Raw genomic sequence first — 21,295 nt, forward strand, 5'->3', positions numbered from 1 at the left:
CCAAAGTTAACTCACTCCACCGCAACAGATACTATAGACATACGTAAGTCAAATCTCAGAAAGCCTTACTTTCATTGAATTCAAAAGCACTTTCATCTCTTGTTTGTTGTAAAAACAAGCCTGCCGGTGTTCTAGTGCATAGTAGGGTAATAATACTTCACCAAACATACAGTCTTTTCTCAAAAGCTAGAAGAAAGACTTCTGAATGTACATACTACAAAGAAACCTTGAATAGGGAAGCGGTGGATGCGGATGACCTAATATGATCATTTAAATGTATGCATGTAGGGCAATATTACATTATACCACATCAATATGTACAGCTACTCTTTGTCAACAAATAGAGAAACACATCAAAAAGGAAATACATCATTGTTCAGTGAAATGCATCTCCAAATGCTCACTCTTTTTCATAGAAGTATATGCCATTCCAAAGTTTCCAAATACGTATAGTATTCAGCCCGTCATGTTTTGTTAATAAGTTCTAGGTAAATTCTACTCCTGTCAGAGAAGATGCCCCTAAAGGAGACAGAGGAGGAAGAGAGGTGGGAGGGCTGCTGTGAAGTTAGGTATGGTGGGAGAATCACTATGTTCCGAAAGCCGTGTTTAGGAAATGCATCAAGTTGGTATAGCTTCCATAAAAGGTGTCTGGGAAAAACTGGAAATAAAATAATCCAGGATTCCATGGCTGGCTGTGCACTGTGTAGAGAAAATCAGTGTCTACAGGGGCTCTTTGCTGTACACCCAGGGCAACGCTCTTTCCGTCTTTTCTCTAGAAGATCCCACTTGGGAAGAAATTATGGACATCTAGTAGTCTATTTTCCTGTCTCGTCTAGTAGTAGAGGGTGCACTGCGCTTCCAACAAATCCAAGGCTGATGCTTGCTTTTGTGGAGTGGGAAGTAAGGGTGTGACAGTCAAGGGATACTCTTAACAAAAGAAACATGGGTTGAGAAGGAATTTAGCCTAATGGCTTAGATGCTTTGATGGTGAGTTCCGATGCCCATTTCTCATATCAGAGTACCTGGTTTTGATACTCATCTCTGGAGCCTAACTCCAGTTTCTTACTAAAATACCTCTGGGGAAACAATGGTTCCTATAACAAGTTCCATGCTATTCACATGGGCGACCTGGGTGGAATTGCCAGTTCCCAGTTGCAGTCTGGCACATCTCAAGGCACTTGCAGGACTGGGAAGTGAATTAGCAGTTGGGAGCTCCTCTCCTCTCTCTCTGTCTCTGTTCCTTTATAATGTTAAGATGGGAAGCGTGGCAAAGGCCCTGCCAACTCGGAAACAAAATGCGTTAGTTATAAATGAAAAGGCTGTTATATTCAGCCACACACAAACCTTAATTCATGCATGGCAAACCAAGATAAAGGAAAAACAAATACCAACTAGGAAAGTGTAGGTGGTCTGCCTAGTATATCAAAACGAAAGAAACCTAACGTACACATTGTTCTTGGAAACGAGGGAGAAATGGCCAACATTCCAACAGAAAGATGGGCAAAGGACAAGGACAGTTGACAGGAAAAGGGACACAAGTGGCTTTTCTTCCAATGGAAAGAGCGCCACCTTTCTCCTGTGCAGGGCAATGCAAATAGAATCTGCACATCTCTCATTTGGCTACAATTCAAGTACTTGGCAGCATATATTGGAATAAGAAGACACTCCTCGAGGAGTGGTAATGAACATGCGAAACCATGCAACCTCTATCAAAGGGGAATCTAGCAATAGAGTTCTACAGTAGATCTGCCATTTGCACTGGCACTGTCACTTCTGGGAGTTAACTCCACAAGTATAGGGGCATATGTGGTTTCTGTGTTTGTGTTGCTAACACTCAATGCCTGAGACTGGATAATCTGTGAAGGTCAGAAATTTATAGTTCTCACACCTAGAGCGCCTGGGAAGTCCAACATCAGGGCATCAGCATGCTTTGTCTGATGAAGGTCTTACTATTGCATTGTCACATGGTGCAAGGCTGAAGGCAGAAGGGCCAGAGAGCAAATCAGCTGAACACCACATGGAGCCTGTTTGACAGGGACCTCAATCCCCGGTTTCAGTAAGGCCCAGCCACGACCGTTGTGGGTATTTGGAGAGTGAATTAGTGGATAGAGATTCTCTCTCTCTCCGTTACTTTGCTTGTGTCTGTCAATGTGTGTGTGTGTGTGTGTGTGTGTGTTGTGTGTGTTTCCACATCTCAAGAAAACTGAACGAAGAATCCATCAAAGCCAACCATTATTCTACAGTGAATACTCTAAAATAGACAAAATTCACAGTCTGCTCAGTTCTTTAGAGGTGGACTAAATGCTGATATCATTTAAAGATGATGGTCCTCTTTCTAGAACACAGAAGGAAACAAACTCACCCAAAGCCTAATGACCCTCATTGTATTTTTATTTTTTAATATCTTTCCTGATTTCCTTGGAAGATTTCTGGGTTCATATTTCATATTTCTTGATTTAGTATAGAAAGGTAGAGTGACAGCGAGGGAAAGACAGAGTAGTTTCCATTCCCTGGTTCACTTCCCAAATCCTGCAACAGCCAGGGCTGGCTGGACTAAGCCAAAGCCAGGAGCCAGCACTTCAATCTGGGTCTTGGAATTGTGTGGCATTTTGTCATCCGTTGGGGCATAGTCTGTTTCACAGGTGCATCTGCAGGCTCTTCTATCAGAAGCACAGAGGAACAAGGACTCCAAAAGGGGATATGAATGCCCCTTGTGGTATTTTAATCACTGGACCAGATGCCCACCACAAGAGTGATGATTTATTCCAGTCGATGTCTGCTAAGTCCTTTGTATGAGAGCAAATTAGGAAAAGCAAGCAAAAGGAGAGAAGTCACTTTCCCAAAACTGGCTTAACGCACAGCATCACAATGTTCACCCACAACTTCACTTCAACAATGGCCAAGGGCAAGGACAGACATTTCTCCAAAGACGAACAGCACAAGAGCTATATTGAAAGGACACACTATTATTGGTCATTGGCCATCGCAAATCAAGTCTGCAAGGAGATAGATACCCCTTCCAAACCACCTCGAGGCTATTCAAATTACCATGAACCTGCAGTTGCATTCTCAACGAGCTATCTAAAAGAACCGGAAACAAGTTTGAAAAATATTTACCCAGAAGACTTCACAGGATTCACACTAGCCAAAACACAACCACAGCTCCAGTGTCCATCAGTAGATGAATGAATAAACACAATATGGTCTACTCATATGATGGAATTCAGCATGAAGTAGAATACAAGTACTGATACGGGCTACCGCATAGGCAAAACTTGAAACCATGGTGCAAGTTGAGGGAATCCAGATACAGCAGAGAATAGTTTATAAGGCTAGCTCTATGAAACATCTAGAGCATACTCACAGACCGAGAACTAATTGGCAGTTGCAATTGCTGGGGGAAGGGAGACTGGAAACTGGCTACTACTGGGTTTCGAGCTTGCTTTGCAGGTGATGTGATTCACTATTAGATGGTGGCCGAGGCGGTGGTGGGCAGGACTAAAGCTCTCAATAAACTTGCATACAGCCTTTTGGGAAAATTTTTCTGACTGCACCCACCAGTGAACTAGGGCCTCTCTGCTGCTATAGATTGGCTGGTCAAATTATTTTACTGTTTGAAAGGCAGAGTGCCAGAGAGACAGGCAGGGAGGAGGGAGACAGGGAGGTTGATCCAGTGAAACACACGAAAACCCCTTCAGCTGAAACCCCACAGTATCCACTGTGAACCAGACATGTCCTGTCCCCACAGCAAGTAGGAACAAAGTACAGCAGGTGGTATTGAACACACAGCAGGCCATCAGTACCTTTAGAGCACACCGCAAGGTGGGGGTGCACAGGATGTGTAGAAAATCACTCTCTAGGCATGACTGGTAGAAAGGGATACTTTGGTGACTTCAGTGGAAGAACATCTACCAGAGTTGACCAGGATTTCCTTCTCAAGAATTCTAGGTCTTGAATCCTCCCCCAGAGAATTATCAAAAGCGATGCATGAGAATCTACAAATTCGGTAAGACGATCAGGTTTCTCACAAGAAACTTTACAGGCCTGAAGCGTGTGAAAGCTTATCTTCACATAACTGAAGGAATAAACTTCCAACCAAAATGACATCTTCTTATGGACAAGTTAAGGGACAGCATCAGCATTAGACCTGCCTGACAGGGAAGCTCTATTGCCCTCTCCTGGAAGCAAATCGACACTACATGGCAGCAACACAGAACAACCAAAAAGTGGCAAAGCGCCCCAGGGTAAGAGAAAAGGAAAAGACACATACAGGATCTTCACTACCGCCATGGAATAGAAATCACTTTTACAAGTTGGAATGCAATTTAAAGTAAAATCACAGAACTTGCAATGACTATACGGATCTGATGTGTATTTTGTAGCAAGTCATTTGGAACTACATTGCTTCTATGTGGATGAAGTGGAAGTCTAAACTAAATGTTTATAGGTGTGAATAGTTTATAGATTCCCATTGCAATGTGTCAGTAGATACCTATAGATGATGCACAAAAGAAAATGAGAGATAAGAAGTCATTAGGAGGGGCTGGCACTGTAGTGTAGTAGGTTAAGCGCCCGCCTGCATCAATGGCATCGCATATGGGCACCAGTTTGAGGCCCAGCTGCTCCACTGCCTATCCAGCTCCCTGCTAATGGCCTGGGAAAGACGTACAGCCTGGAAAGACAGTCAGTGATGATTCAAATCCTTGGGTTCCTGCCACACAGGTTGTTGACCCAAATGGAGTCTGAGGCACTTTATTTGACTTAAGTTTTGGGGGACTGAACCAGCAGATGGAAAATCTCTGTGTCCCTGCCTTTCAAACAAATACATAGGAATTCTTTGAAAACAGAAAGCGCAATGGATGGCATGGTGACATCATAGGTCAAGGCACCTCCTGCAGTGCTGGCATCCCGTATGGGTGCAGGTCTGAGTCCCGGCTGCTCCTCTCCTGATCCAGCTCTCTACTGGGCCCAGGGAAAGCAGTGGATGATGGCCCAAATGCTTGGGCTCTGGCACCCGGTTGGGAGACCCAGAGCAGGCTCCTGGCTGCTGGAATTGCATCGGCACAGCTCCAATCATTGCGGGCATCTAGGGACTGAATCAAGGGATGGAAGAACTCTATTATCTATCTATCTATCTATCTATCTATCTATCTATCTATCTACCTACCTACCTACGTACCTACCTACCTATCTATCTCTGTCTGTCTTCTTCTGCCTCCCTGTAACACTGACTTGAAATTAAATAAATAAATCTTACAAATGTACCCAAATGACTCCTGGCCTCGTTCATGACTTTCTTAATTCCCCAGTCTTATCGGTTGAAGCAGGGAGGACTAGGGCTCTTCCTATTGCTTGGAGGACATGGAAAAGAAAGCAGCTCACCCAAAACTCTAGGGATTACAAGCTAAGTCTAATGCCAAGTCCCTCACTTGACTCCCTAGCGAGGAAAATGATTTCGCCCATGTCCTCTGAGATTCTTTCATAAAACACCAAGCAAACCAGACCTGGAAGGAGTCTATTTCCTCAGGCATCCTTAGTATTGCACTCTTCTAAAGAGGCTGGACAATTTGAATGAGCTCAGACCTATTTTCAAATGGATGCCACTCTCTGTGGTCAGAATGAAGCTTCCTAGCCAGTATTTGATCCCCCAGCCCTAGTGATTTTCTGTGAGGTCTTTTGCTCTATCGATAAGGTGGCCTGTTTCTGGGGCCCTGCATGCTGAAGATGGGAGATCTGATGCCAATTTGGGGGCATGGCTTTCAGGTGAGCTCTCTCACCTTCTCCTGGAGTTCTTGGACATGGCTGCTATCATAGCCAGAGACACTGAACCCGTATTCGGGGAAGATGCGCTTTAAGCTGTGACCTCAACATCTCCCGAAGGGGCAGAATCCACGACTCAAGATGCAGTTTAGAGTCTGTTGGGTCCCTAACCTTGGCTTTTCATGGGTCTCCATACCTTGCTTGTTTCTTAGGGGTTTTCCCGAAGGAACATGCTAGAGTGTTTGGAAATGATACGAAAAGGAGGTTTGGGACCCAGCTGTCTGTCTGTCCGCAGGCTTAGGGCCCTGTCTACATTCAAGTCTCTTGAGGGAGCTGAGGAATGGCACTGTGTTTGTCTCCTTGTGTACAGTTAAGGGGATGATATTGTGGCAGCAGCCCAGAGGGGCCTTGGCATATCTTCTTAAGGGAAAGGCTCCACAGAATGGAACTTTGAAGATGTGACCTCACTTCCTTGGTGATAGAACTTACACTCTGATAGCAACAGTCCTTAGCGGCTCACTTGATGGGAGACGTTCAGGAGAAGACCATGTTCTCTCATTGCTGCCAATCGTTGCCAGGCTCTGGCCTTTTCCGGCGCTTGAGACATTGGCTCCGCTCTCACACGGGGTGTCTGTGGCCTCTTACTGCAAGGCCACCCCAGGGAACAGAACAGCCCAGGAGGCAGCCACAGGTAGCGGAACAGTCCCGTCCTGGCAGGGGATCACCTGTGACCCCATCTGGGTCTTCTTTGCCCCTCCCTTCACCATGACAGTGGCAGAAGAAGAGGGGCTCTTGCTGCCCAGCAACACGATTCACGTGTTGGAGCCTCCTGTGTCTTGCGTGTTCATACCCTATTTTGTGGACAGCCGGTTGGGCAAGTGGGTGTTGGGGGACCTCCTCTTGTCTTCTGGAGACCTCTCTGGCTGCACAAGGGTACAGAGGCCCTTACTTTCCCGACCTGGGTAACAGAATGCCTCATGGGGGGAATTATTCTCTGTGGGGACAGCCAAGCACGACACTGATGCCTCCGGTCTGGGCTGCCACACACTCTCTTTGCAGAGCTCCACACTCGAGTCCACAGACAGAACACATGAGGAAGCCACAGGCATCGTCAATGGACACGTGAGTCAGGCCAACAACGTGGCTAATGCCGGTGTGGAGGGAGCGAGGGGCCCAGGAGTACCCACATGTTGGGGCACGAGATGACCACGGTGTGCCTAGAACCACATCCTGAAGGGAGGAACGCCCCTGGCTTTTGGCCTCGTGATCTCCCACTCAGTGACTGACCCCCATCCCACTCTCAAAGAAATCTCAGCCCCTTGGCAACTGGGTGTTGGGAAACTCCCTGTTCACACAAGCATCGTGTGTGGCCATGGTGCTGAATGTTTGCCCACCTAGTCCAAGAATCCTGTGCAGTCCTTAGTCAGCTCCACTGCCTTCCAGGTCTTCTCCAAGCTTTAGGACTCAGTGATCCTACCAGGAAGGTTTTCCCACACAAAAGGGCAGAGGGTTCAACCAAAAGGCTGAAGATACCACACAGGACTGGAGCCTGGCCCCCACCTGTTCTATTCCACGGGACGACATTGCCCCTGTGGCCACACTTGCATGGCTGCTGGGAAGCACTGGGATTCAGCTGCATTGCCACGGCAGCGGTGCTGCAGGACACAGACTCACTGTCTCTCACGGAGCACAATCAGCTAGGCTGCTCAAAGCACGGGAGCCCAGGTTGGGCAGCTCTCCCAACAGGAGTCGCTTGTTCCCATTTCTGGTGGCTGCATGTCAGGGCATGGCCAAGGTGATTTCTCAGGAGGGCTCATTGCCATCTCCATCCCCAGTTTCATTTCCTATGCTCCCCTGGGCTTCTCTGTGCCCCTGTCGCATCTGCCAATGAGCACAGCAAGGTAATGGGATGGGGCCCACGCCATTTCTGGGGGTAAGGTCAATCACCTCCTTGCGGACTACTGGCCCAACTGCAGCAGTCACACTCAAGTGCTCTGGTGTCAGAACAACCCCACGTGTGTGTTGGGGATGGGGGCCACAATTCGGCTCTGAAAAGGCAGTGATGCCCTGCTGAGGACAAACTCCAAGGACCAGGCTGGCTGGGGACTGGCTCTACACATGTGTCGTTGTAATGCCTCAAGTCAGGTCACTTGGCAGAACGCCTGTGGTCATTACGCCACAGGCAGACACCTCTGACTATGGCTCTTTTCAGGATCTAGCCTCCCCTGGGGCTTCATATCCTACTCCGCCCACTTGTTTCCATTCTGCAGTCTGGTGGCAAAGCAAATCACACAGTTGCCCTCATTTCTAGCTCCCCCAAGGGGCACGGAATCACCTTTCACTGCTGGCCCCCTCGCAGGACTTTCTCATCCCTCAGTCCCTGTTCAGCCTCTTGGCCCCAACTGGGGTTTTCTCCCAACCCGGGTGTCTGCTCCCCTGTGCTCCCTGGAACTGCCACTGACTCACGTCCTTTCTGGTCCTCCCTAGTATGGAAATGGGTCCATGCTCTACTTGGCAGAGGTCTGTGCCATGCGGACCCTACAGCCAGACACTAAAGAGATGCTGCTGGATGCCCTGGTCCAGGGCCCCCTGGGAAAAAGGAATCTGCTACTTCAACACCTTCCTGTGTACATACAGCGACTTCTCCACCATTCCGTATTACTTAGACCAGATATTCGACAGGTGGGTAGCTGCCTCTCAGCACTGCGGTGATGCAGAGATGAATCTTACATGTTTTAGATGACCTAAGCGACTTAAGACATGGCGGGCATGGAACGGGTGCCTTTCTCTGTGGACAGGGCTACTGGCACATTGCGTCACACTTCTTGATTTCCTTTCTCTGCACCCTCACGAACCAATGTCTCTACTCAGGTGGGAACCGGCCATGTGCCTCTATGGTTGGAAAACCTCCCAGATGGCAATCCTGCTTTCCCCTTTTTCAAGAATCAGAAATGTTTTCTTTCACAGGCAGAGTTAGACTGAGAGAAAGAGAGAATGCGTCCTTCTATCTGCTGGGTCACTCCCCAAATGGCTGCAAAAAGCAGGGCTCTGGGAAGCCGGGCTGAGGAGCCTGAAGCTCTATCTGGCCCCCTCAGGGGTGCCAGGGGTCCAACTACTTAGGCCATCATCCGGCACTTCCCCAGGCTCATTAGCAGGGAGCTGGACACCAAGGACAACAGCCAAGACTTGCACTGGCCAACCCTGATATGGCTTGCCAGCATCACATGTGGGCAGGGGCATTGGAAGCTGCTATGCCTTCGTACCGGCCACATTTCCTACTTGTTCCAGCTGCTCCTGTCCTCGATATATGCACAGAACAGCTGCCCTCAGGGTTGGTAGCAGTTGCCCAGACCCCTCATCGACCTGGCAGGTCTACAAGGAATCATTCACTCTACACATATATGGGAAGCCCTTCCCTTGTGCACTTTTCCAGACACTTGCCACAAATCCAGTGAACAAAGCATTCAAGGGCCTCACAGTTGTGGGGAATCCGACCCTCACAGCCGAGATCCTATACAAGTCCTGTCCTGCAGCGGCAGAGCTGAGGCTTGCTGACCTCCTCTGGGAGTAGCTGCAACGTCCCCTACTCTGATCACAAGGAGAACCCCATGTCCCACTAAGATGCGGGGAGATTGGGGTGCAGATGCGGCCTTCTGTCACTCGAAAGAATGGCAGGAAAATGAGGGCTGAGGCAAGGCAGAGGCAGACAGTAGGTGCAACTCCAACTTCTGGCCCCAGCACATGCAAAGGAAGTGCTGAAGAGCAGTGCTATGGATAGGAGCAGACACGTTCTGCAGAGGAGCGGGCATGTTGGGGCTCACAGACAACACCCACATAGCCATGCCCAGGGCAGTTGCTTCCAGCTTTGCCTACCCTCCCTGACCACCCAACCCAACCCACCATCCCAGGAGCAACCTACTCCCAAGTCTGCTCAGAGCCAGAGCCTAGGGGCCTCCACCTGAGAAAACCATGGGAATGAATGGGAAGGCACTGAAAGGAACATGAGAAGGAAGCCATCCAAAGGAAAGCTACTGCCGGCAATGCCAGAATCCCTTGTGGGTGTTGGTTGGTGTCCCTGTTGTTGCAGTCCAGATTCAGCACCCTGCTCGGGGTCTGGGAAAACCAGGGGAACATGGTCCAAGCATTTGGACCTCTGCCACCCATGTGGGAGACCTGGATGGAGCTCCTCACTCCCCGCATGAGCCTGGCCCAGTGCTGTCCACTGCCCATCCGGGGAGTCAAGCAGTGGATGCAAGACCTCTGCCCCGGTGTGTGTCTCTCCCTCTCTCTCTCTAACTCTTGGGATTCACAGTCAAGAAATCGCCTTGGAAAACAGCAAAGCATGGCATTGTCTTTCAGAAGCTAGAGTTCACCGGCAGGCTCCGTGCCCCACCCCACACAGGGAGTCCTGGAAGGGCAGCAAGCAGGGTAAGGTCAAGTCTGACTCTGTTGCCCACTCTCCTTCCCCAGGAACATGGCTTCCTGTTTGCAAAGCTGCAAAGCCAAGTACAAGGCCGAATTCTGCGATCGCACGGATCTCCCGCTTCTCAAGATGAAGGTCGGATCCAAGCAGGTCCGCTTGCCCAGAGGAGACCTGCAGACCCATGCGTGCTTTCTGCGTGTCAGGATGGCCTACCCAAATCCCACACAGGCAGAAGCAGTCGGTAAGATGCACTGCACTCCGCGAGATTCTCTCGGTGGGCTTTGGGGCTGGAGCCCCTTTAGAGGCAATGGGATCGTGCCTGGCTTTGGAGAGGCCATTGGAAAGTGCTTGATGTTGCTGACCCTTTCTCTTCTCCCAGCTCCTGCTCTATTTGCCAGGCTGCAGTCATGCCAAACACTGGCTTTAGAGCCAGATTCCCCACTGCTCACAGAGCTAGAACCTCTTCTGGAGACAGGATCCATTTCAAAACTGAGGCTGCCACCATGCGCAGAATCAGCACCAAAGACAACTACCAAAGTCTCCTGCGCATGTCCGGGACCTGCAAACAACCAGCCTCGCAAGATGGCTAGCATCACCACATTCCCCGCCAAGCTGCTGGCGGAACAGTTCACACTGATGGACGCGGTGAGCAGCGGGCTTGTCTCGGCAGGGCCAGGCCCGAACACCCCTTTGGCACCAGCCTCCCCACAGCTGCCCCGACCAGAATCCAGTGGCCTGGCTGCAGTTCAGGCTTCAGGTCCCACCACCTATGTGACTGGACCAATGTCTTCACTCCCAAGGCTGCCTTTCTCCCATGGCTGGCAGAGAGGGCACCCAAACCACACCAGCTGCACAGTGACTCTCCAGATCAACTGACATGGGCCTGGCAGAAAGTAGGGCTGGATCTGACCCACAGGGTACTGGACGGGCCTAGGTGGAGGGCATCCAGGTCCACCCACTGCCTTCCCATCTGCCTGCGATGCCACAGCTGTCCTGGGTCCTAGCACACATATCCATATCAAACAGCAAGCACCTTGTTGGAGTTGCCACAGGGAGCAGCACTGGCACAGGGACAAGGACTCCAGGGCAGATGCTGTGAGAGCAGAAGGATGAGATACTGGGCGGGATGCCTGGGAGCACACACCTCTGTCTCTTTCCTCAAGGCTTGGGAGGGTTGGGATCTGGGCTGGCAGGAGCGAGGCGACCTCAGTGGCAGAACACATAGCCCAGCTGCTCCCATGTTGGGGAGCTGCATGACAAACTACCTGAGCTGCAGCTTCGAGCACTGTCACTTGCCGGGGTGGCTGGGCTTCACTGCATTCGAGCTAGGCTGGCTGTGCCCATGGGATACCCTCTTGCCCCCAGGAGCTCTTCCAGAATGTGGTCCCCTATCAGTGCCACAGCTCCATCCGGATCCAGCAGAACAAGGAGGTCAATGCGCAGCTGCCCCCTACTGTTCTCGCTGTCATCATCCACTACCACCACGTGGCCCATTGTGTTACTACCACGTGCTTGGGGGACCCCAGCATGAAGGCAGCGGACAGGGCCCGCGTGGTGGAACACTGGATCAAGGTGGCCAAGGTAAGCTGAGGCTGTCCCAGGGGCTCCCTCTCTGCACGGCAGGGACGTGCCACTTTGCTTCCTCAGCTCTCAGGTGTACAGTCTGTGGTCACAGATCCTGCCCAATCCCTGGGCTCTTGGGATCCACGAGGTGGCCTGATCTCACTCACTTGTCCCAGAACTACATGCTCACTTCCCGCCTAGGCCCCTGACATGGGTTGAAACCAATCTAGCCCATGTGAGCGTGGCTCAAGGGGGTCCCATCACTGACCTGCTCTGGCTCCCTGGCCAACTCTCTGATGCATGAGGGGGATGTCAGCACAGCTGGCTGAGCCTGGCTCAGGTGGGGCTCCAAGCCACCTACCTGCCATTCATCCGCTCCCTGCCCTAGGAGTGCCTGGCTCTCCGGAACTACTGCTCGGTCCACACCATCCTCTGCGCTCTGCACAGCCACCCGGTACGCCAGCTGAAAACAACGTGGGGAGAAGTCTCCAGGTGGGTGTGCATCCCTCAAAGCACCTGGTGGACCCGGGACTACCCTCAGGCCTAAGCACTAATCCTCCAAGACTCACAGAGGCTGGTATCCTGGGACACAGGGAGAGGCGTGGACTGCCGGGGGCAGGGGTGGGGAGCACCATCTTTCAGCGGCCCTGGGACATGAGGACTGGGTTTCTGCCTCAGGATGACATTTCCATTAGTCAGGCACATGTGGCTTCCAAACTACATACTTGCGCCTGTGCACCACGCAGCACTGGACCTGCCTGGGCACTCCAACTCTGTAAACACTCACTCACACACACACACACACACACACACAATCAAAACAGAAGATACTACCAGGCAGGGTGGATCCTCTGATCTTTGTTCTTAAACCAAAGGGGTTTGATCCACCACCTCACCATTCCATCCAAATATCTCCTGGTTTTCCCCTCACAACAGAAAAAGTGCCAGGAAATTTCAGCGTCTTTGCACACAGGACAAAAAAGTCAACAGAGATGTGCCCATGAAGGTAAAGTGGGGGCTCAGGGACAGGGGTGAGGGCTTGGCAGGAGGGGAAGGGGTGTGGCTGTAAGGGCATCAGGGCAGAGGGGAGCTTTTGGTGTCACTGAAAGTGTGCTTGAAAAGAAAACCTGGGGTGTGCCTGCTAGGACAACAGGCCAAGAGAGGGCTGTGTTCACAGGTCGTGGGATGCAGTCGGGCTCAGAGGGCAATGGGAATGGGCTGCAGCAAGAGCAGCTTGGCTCTCAGAGGGGGCTGTGAGCACCCACAGGTCTCTGGCTCCCATGCTGTTCCTGCTTCCCCCAGGCTGTGAGGTGGATGCGGCAGCAAGGGCTTCCTTCCATCTGTGCTGGGGCCCTAGAGGTCCTTTGGAAACCAGGCCTGCTACAGGGTTCTCTGTTGCAGCCTTCCATGGGGAGGGCTGCCAAGCCTGCCCCACACATTGCACAGCTTGGGAATGCCAGGGGCTGAGCAGTCGAGTGGGATGCCAAGCATTGGGTCTTACTGGCTGCCCTGGGAGCAGAACTTCTGTCTTCTCGAGGAGAGAAGCAAGCAGCATGAGCCTGTCTCTCAGTCTGCACAGGGAGCCTCATGTGCATCCAGGGAGGCAGGGTATGGGGTGCTGGGCCTGGCTTCCTCTCAGGGACACGCTGAGGCACAGGTCAGTCAAAGGATCCTTAGCGCAAGGGGGACCTGAGGTGGGAGGGGAGGCCAGCACCCTCTCCAGCTGAGGAGCAGGCACAGGGAGGTGTGGTCAATCCCCCAAAGCCACCTTCCCGGTGGGAGCTGCATGAATCCATACAGAGCACGTTGTGTGAGGAGGGGAGTGCAGGGTGGGCATTATACCAATGGAAGTGAGCCAGACATGCAGGGCTCAAGGTGGTTTGCACAAATGTGGGCCGGTCAGGAAAGGACTATCTCCCTGAACGTGACCCTGACCCTGGCAGATGGCGATCTGCAGGTTGCCCGCTAGGTTGCTTGTTCTCTGGAGCAGAACCCCCAGAGAACACAGATGCGGCAGCGGCTGCAGAAGAAGGCAAGTGTGCCTGGGGAGGGGGGGGCAGGGGCTCCTGTCTCCCACTGGGGGCCCATGTCAAGGGAGCAGGGCCTTCTGCCTCCCTTGTTTGCCCACGCCCATCACCACAGTAGCTGAGAGACCCCAGTTGAGAGACCAGAGCTGAGGGCCTGAGCTGAAGGGCTCCCAGCAGACTTGGGCCTGAGCTGGGGCTGGCACCCCACAAGGTGACTTGTTATCATGCCATCATGGCTCCCAGGGTTGTCCGATTCTAGAGGCAGTTGGCTGGATGCAGGGAGAATTGGGAAAGGCACTTTAGGGGCGGGGAGCTTCCCAATGGGGAATGTGGCCAGGGCTCCAGCAGCTGGGGTGGAGTGCATCTCAGGGGCCGGGCCTTGGTGGCACCTGAGAACAGCTGCTCACCACCACCACCACCTCATGGCACAGGGAGCCGTCCCCTTCCTTGGCACTTTCATCATGTATCTGGATAGGCTGGACATCGCCATGAAGGACTTCGTAGATGTGAGTGAACTTGCCATGGGTGGGGCAGGCTCCAGGACCCTGAGGCTTGGGGGGAGGGTCCTGGGCTGAGCTCTCAGCCCCCAGCTCCTTGCTGCCCATGTCTCCGGAGGCCTCACAAGCTGTCCCAGGGAGGAGGGCTCACCTGCATATCCCCTCTGAGTGCGGGAGCCTGCAACCAGGTGCCCATCCCTGTCCCCCAACGGTTGAAGCTGCATAGCCAGAGTCCCTGACTGCAAAGCTGCACAAGGTCTTGGCTGAGCCTGCTCAGCCTCTGAGTTGGGTGGCACCCAAGGGAAGGAGAGAAATTGGGCCCCTGTGAGGTCAGGCAGCACCCACATGCCTCAGTGCACCCATCCATTCCCAGGCCTCACTTTCCCTGCCTGCCATCAGACATGGTTGGGACAGCAGTTCCCTGAGCCTCAGCCACCATGTCCCCTTCTGCAGAGCTAACAGCCTGTCCCAGGGACACCTTCTTTTCCTTCCTCTTACCCAGAGGGGAGGGCCAGGGGCTAGTCACAGGCCAGGGGCTGTTCTGATGGACTCTGCCTTCCAGGGAAAAAACAACATGCTGAAAATGACAAAGGTGAGCAGCTCTGCCCTATCTTCCAGGCACAGAGGGGATGGAGGGGTCAGAGATGCGCTGGGCAGAAAGCCCAGGCTCCAGCCCATGCGTGTCTGTCTGCTCTCTCCACTGGGATGGATACACACAGAAGGAGGAGAGCATCCCTAGGGAGGCTGTGGCTAAGGGACTGGAATCCAGGAGAACTTCCTTCCTGGGCGAGGGGCTGTGTGTATGCTACTCAGAAGACAGCTTGGAGCCTGGAAGGGATGGCCAGGGAAGGCTTCTCTAGCTAAAAGACCCAGAGGCCAGCCCCCTGCCCCTGCCACAGTCTGCCCCTCCAGCAGTCCCAGTGCAGGCCTGTCAGCATCCTCTCTGCCCCTCTTGCCCCAGGAGATAAAAGTTCTCCAAGAAATGCAGCAGCTCCAGGTGGCAGCCAGTCAATATACTTTGCTGCGCGGCGCAGAGTTTGCACTGTGGTTCCAATCCATGGAGAGGCTCAGTGACACTAAGAGGTGAGTGCTGGGCAGGGATTGCGGGATGTCCAGGGTGGCAGATGGGGAAGGTTCTCCTGTTGTGCACTGAGGAGAGGGCTACCCATGGCTCCTTGGTCAGCAGAGGGCCTTACCCATGGGCAGTGCGGGGCTCCAGGACTGCGGCTGCAGGGCGGGCCCTGGAGGGAGCCTGAGATGAGCAAGAGTGCACGCATGGCTGCTTCTGTGTCCTGCAGCTACAACCTGTCCTGCCTACTCCAGCCCCTCTGCTAGAATGTCCACCTCATCCTCAAGGCCAAGAACATCAGGCCTTGGAGAACATCAGCATGACTGAGTCCCCCATGCAGGCAGAGAGTGGGGGCTGCAGAGTTCATCTGTGGGCTCGGGGACTGCACCGTGACACTCGCTCCGTTCCCCGCCGACCAAGCAACAACCCAGTGCCTGGGAGACTGGCCTCCCTCTCTCAGATGGGTGGTCACATCATCACCAATTTCACGGATTCCTCCTAGATTTTCCTATGTATATAGTTCACCATGATTAGTACCAGTTGGTTAGGCCTTTCATTAAAGTAGTATACATGGTAGACCATGAGTGTCCTTCTTCCTCTTTATCCCTTCCCTGCCCTGCTAATTAGAGACCATTCTCTAGATCCACAGACAAAGACATTCATGCAGATTCGAGAGGGGTGTGTCTCCCCATGCAAGGATGCCACACCATGAGTGCTCTTTCAGTTCTGAGGCTCCTACATGGAGCCCCATGCTGTCTCATGGAGAGAGTCCCTCAGGGTCTGTTCTGAAGCGCAATTCATACATCCATCGGTATCTGGCGAGAACAACGCTCTCACTGCTTCTACACTTGCTCCCACGAGCTTTGGGAGTTTGCTGCTTAGGGCCCTTTAGGCTCAGATGGTGGTCCCCTCTATACAGTGTTTTCCAAATGATGTGTGTCACCAGTGACCAGCAAAATGTCCCAAGAACACAACTCAGCCCTAGTCACTAGAGAGAATTCCCTGTGAGATTCAGTGGGAAATGCACATAATAAAAGTGCACAATCTTGGGAAGCCAACACTGACAAAAATTTCATCGATGTATACATATATATACACAGAGATTTGTATGTATTCAGGTGAAGTATCCACCTGCAGCAAAGGCATCCCACATGGGTGCCCGTTTGAGTCCCAGCTGCTCTGCTTCCTACCCAGCTCCCTGCTAATGGCCAGGGAGAGACATACAGCCTGGGAGACAGGAAGTGATATTTCAAACACCTGGGTCCCTGCCCCGCAGGTTGGAGACACATGCTGCGTTGGAGACACTGTACTTGACTCAAGTATTTGGGGACCGAACCAGCAGCTGGAACATCTCTGTGTCTCTGCCTTCCAACCAATGAGTCAGAATTCTTTCAAACATGAAAGCACAGGGGCTGCCACTGTGGCATAGCAGGGAAAGGTGATGCCTACAGTGCCGACATCCCATGGTGCCGCCTGTTCGAGGCCCGGCTGCTCCTCTTCTGATCCAGTACTCTGCTATGGCCTGGGAAAGCAGTAGGGTTTGGCACAAATGGTTTGGCCCCTGCACACTTGTAAGAGACAAGGCATAATCAACTGGCTCCTGGCTTTTGATCGGCTCACTCCCAGCCATTGCAGCCATTTGCAGAGGGAACCTGCAGATTGGAGGTCGCTCTCTCACTCTCCCAGCCTCCCTGTCACTCTGCCTTTAATAAATATATCTTGAAAATAATTGAAACACAAATAATGTACTAAAGGAGTAACTTGAGCCAAGAAAACCAAAGATCAGTCTAGTGGTCATGGTAAAACACTACTACAGAAACCACAGGTGCTCTAAATATATGCCATGATCATGGGAAAGGTATCTCATGTTCCTGTTTAGACAAATAAACCAACGTTTGACAATGTATGCCGAAACTGCGAAAATGTACAGTTTATACTGATATGGATTTGCCTTCTGGAAGCCTGGGATTCTAGGACAGGGTAGGAAGAAAGAACACCGAGTAGGAGCCCCAGTCAAAACCTGCCCATTGAATAGCTAGAGCTCTCCAAGAAGAGCACAACTTCCATAGCTTGTCCATGTTAGGTGAATCTACTGGGAGACGAGCATGGGGAATTGATGACACAGCTTCCTCTCCTTTCCCTATAGCCCTGAGATGCCTCTACACCACATCTCCAGTGTCCTACAGATGAGCAAACCTGGGGGTGGTCCTGGCGACACCTAGAACCCCACAGATCCAAAACACTTGACAAACGCTAAGCAGAAAAACATACCAAAGCACGTCCCAATTAACTGCTGAAAACCACTAGCAACACCAAAACCTTCAAAGATCAAAAATGAGAAGCTTCAGCCTGACTCACAAAATCCTTGAGCTGAAAGACAATGCATCAGTGCCTTCAGAACTTGGGAAAAACCATTTCCAACCTAAAAGTACATACATGTTTTCAATCCTACATTACAGAACAGTAAGATCAAAGCATAGTTAGAGATGCCAAGCATCAAAAACGCTTCTGTATGCCATTGCTCAGAACCTGCCAGAAGATGTGCTCCAGAAAATCAAGGGTGGAGGGGCCTGCACCCTAGCTCACTTGGTTATTCCTCTGCCTGCGGTGCCGGCTTCCCATATGTATGCTGGGTTCTAGTCCCGGTTGCCCTCTTCCAGTCCAGCTCTCTGCTGTGGCCCGGGAGGGCAGTGAAGAATGGCCCAAGTGCTTGGGCCCTGCACCCGCATGGGAGACCTGGAAGAAGCACCTGGCTCCTGGCTTCAGATCAGCACAGCGCAGGCCATGGGGGCCATTTGGGGAGTGAACCAACAGAAGGAAGACCTTTCTCTCTGTCTCTGTCTCTCTCACTGTCGATAACTCTACCTGTCAACTAAATAAATATAAATAAATACATAAAACTTTTTACAAAATCAAGCATGGAAAAAAAAAACTCTGAGGAAAACATGAAATGCAAGATCAAGGAGCACCATCAGCAAAGAAGTGAACACATTCCTAGAATGATGGGGAACAGAAACCCCAGGGTGACAACATCCACAAAGAGAAAAGCATCTTGAATCCACATTGGAGCAACTAGGAGGTGGTAGGGAAACATTCACCAAGAAAATGAAACTGAGAGAAAGTCTGTTAAGTATAGAAATGTTTATGAGACTGTAAGACAATGAAGAAATATGAGGATTCTATGAATGTTCAGCAAAATGACCTAAGAAAGGGTCAATATGGGGAGCAGGTGTTTCACGCATTGGTCAAGATGCCACTTGGGGATGCATACACCCCAGGGCAGAGGGCATGGGTTTGAGTCCTGGCTCCAATTCAGATTCCACCTTCTTGCTCATGTGCACCCAGAGAGGTGGTCAGAGAAGCCTCAAGTACCTGGAGCCCTGGCACACGAGTGCTAGACCCAAATGCAGTTTCAGGCTCCTGGATTCAGCCTGACCCAGCCCTTGGCTGCTGCGAGCATTCAGGGAATGAACCCAGCAGATGGACAATCTCTCGGCCCCACTGTCTTTCACACAAATACGTTTTTTAAAAAAATCCAAGTAACACAACTCATTGTTCAAGAGCATCATGATAATTAGCACTGGTCTTGATGATCAAGATTCCTTATTGAATTACAATGATGTAAATGCTGCATACTCAACTAAGCAAACCCTGACATATCTGTACTAGGGCCCTGGAGGGACAACCAAAGTTCATTGCCTAGTTGGCAGTGGAGAGTCAGGGGGGAGAGAGCTCCATATTTCCCCATGTTGAGAAGCACAGCACCAGCATGTGAGTTAAGGAGCAAGGTGTGGAGCTCAAAAGAAAGCTCTGCGAGTGAAAAGGATGATCCCTGAGAAGGAACGGTGGGAGAAACACCAAAAGGCCTTGATGAACATATGTTATAAAAGAATAGGAGTTTCTGAAACGATCCATTCTTACCTTAGCAAACTCAGAGAGCCTGTCATCACTCGTCAAAGACTGCCGACTTGCACAAGAAGCACAGTCTGAGGGACCCACGGCACCCTTGCCATCTTCAAGCTCGTTACATTCACCAGCACCTTCCCTGTCCCTGTCGAGCTCCCAGTCAGGGAAATGCAATTCACCTAAAAAGGCACAAGTTGCAACTTACTTCATTTCAAATCATTAAATGGTTTACAACTATTTGTATTCTCAGTAGTTAGTATAGCCCTGTTCCTGAATAAAGGTTAAAACTACATTCAGACAGTGAAAAAGTTATCCCTGGCCTCTTTTCTAGTCACTTGGTTTCTCGCATCTCGTAACCCCACCCAATCAAAGTTAACCACATTTGTTAGCTCTTGGATACCCTTGCCGAGTCTCCATTGCCTGTGCAAGTAACTAGCTAACTGTGCATGTTGTATTTACCTCCTTTCGTACAAACCATGATCTTTTTCACTTCACATCATTAAGGTGATTTTCCTTACCACTAAACAGGGAATGCCCTCAGTCCCAAATGTCCTTGTAAAAGGAGGATATTTTCAGCTCAGAAGACCCAGCAGATATCAAAGGAAATAACTCAGCCAAGTGCAAAAGCAAAAAGAATATTGGCCATCTTCTAGAGAGGCTGTCTCTACAAACCTAACTTGTTCATATTAAGCGTAAGTCGCTAATAGGAACGGTGAGGATGAAAAGTTACCAGCTTACTTTGAGTGCATTAAGATGTCTAAATAGTCTAGTTAAGCTATCTCTTTTAAGATTTGGAAAAGTACATGATTTCTACAATTCTTGTCTGTGTCTATCAACTGGGGTGTGTCCTTCAGGGGATGCCTCACCTCAGAAGACCTCTTTGGGAGTGTCCACGGGGACTGATGCTGTCACTGTAATGTACTGGGGAGACGTTGGAGAAACTCTAAAACTTTCTGCAACACACAGGAACGTCCACCTCCTCACGACAGAGGTATCTGGACCCAAGCGATAACAGTGCCAAGACTGAGAAACCCTATTTTCAACTGTCTAAACCATGAGGCAACACAAACTACTCACAGCAAACAAAACTGGTGAAAGTTACACTCCCATCACACATGCACTGTTCTAGTCTTGTCCCAATAACCACAAGTTAGCCAGGCAGTAGTGTGGGTGTAGCATTCGGTAGGAGTTCAGAGAACTGGCTTTGAACTCAAGGGGATCTAACAATGAACCCCAACAGAGTTTACACATCCAAACTCAAGTTGTTACCAATAATACCAGTCCTAGCTCTTAGTCGTTACTGTAAGAAACATTACATCAGAAAGCATTTCGAAAGGCTTGGCACACAGGCTAAGCCTCACAAAAACATCAAAACCTATAATAACTTTGAGAATGAATTCTTCACCCAATAATGAATCCAATATGGAACAAAACCTGACTTTCTGACAACATTAGAAACTTACCATCACTGGCCCCATCTTCTAGACCCAAAATATCCCCGTTCCAAAGCCTCTACATTCTAGAACCGTGTCCATTATCCCTATGTGATTCAGAGTGTGTCTTCACTTCATTTGACACATCGCTTCCATTGGAACTCCAAGTTATGTCAGTCAACACACTGTTACTCTTCGATGTGAGAGTTTCTGACAATGAAAAAAGAAAACACATCAGTATGTCAGCCACTGTGGTCATTTATCTAAAGGAAATTGTAAGCATGCTACTTGCCACAATCACAAAGATACAAAACTCTGACAATACTGAAAGCAATGTCTTATGTCCAATCCTCTTGCCTCAAGTTTGAAGAACAACCTAAGATTCTTTGAGTTAAGGCCAAGTTACAACAAGAAAAAAAAGGAGAACTGGCTGAGATAGATTATCAATTGATAGTAGAAATGAAAGATCTCTGTGAGTGTGATCCCAGGGGAAAGAAGGAGCCATCCAAGAAGGAGGTACCTTCTTTCTCTGAATGCTGGAGAGAAATTCCGCTTGAAGGATGGCCTTATCTAAACAAGGGCAGAGTTTGTGAACTCAAGCGGCATCCATACCCTTA

The 21,295-nt window shown here is 50.6% G+C and overlaps 1 protein-coding gene and 1 long non-coding RNA gene across 6 annotated transcripts in view; one reads left to right on the plus strand and one right to left on the minus strand.

The window, feature by feature from the left end:
* LOC138850069 (uncharacterized) overlaps positions 1-21,295 on the minus strand; it is a 120,898-nt gene that overhangs the window by 76,812 nt on the left and 22,791 nt on the right. For 4 of the 5 annotated variants that reach the window (XR_011389464.1, XR_011389461.1, XR_011389463.1 and 1 more), the window contains exons 3-4: positions 20,709-20,888; positions 19,261-19,424 (exon numbers count right to left, since the gene is read on the minus strand). This is a non-coding gene — a long non-coding RNA (uncharacterized lncRNA). The remainder of the gene's footprint in view (positions 1-19,260; positions 19,425-20,708; positions 20,889-21,295) is intronic. The other variant, XR_011389465.1, reaches the window with a different exon arrangement.
* LOC138850068 (ral-GDS-related protein-like) lies at positions 8,369-12,238 on the plus strand. The gene is made up of 3 exons (XM_070075822.1): positions 8,369-8,442; positions 10,231-10,424; positions 10,563-12,238. Exons 2-3 carry the CDS (start codon positions 10,235-10,237, stop codon positions 11,057-11,059), a joined length of 687 nt encoding a protein of 228 aa, XP_069931923.1. The 5' UTR covers positions 8,369-8,442; positions 10,231-10,234; the 3' UTR covers positions 11,060-12,238.

Source organism: Oryctolagus cuniculus, chromosome 6, assembly GCF_964237555.1.
Source record: "Oryctolagus cuniculus chromosome 6, mOryCun1.1, whole genome shotgun sequence".
NCBI classification, from domain to species: domain Eukaryota; kingdom Metazoa; phylum Chordata; class Mammalia; order Lagomorpha; family Leporidae; genus Oryctolagus; species Oryctolagus cuniculus.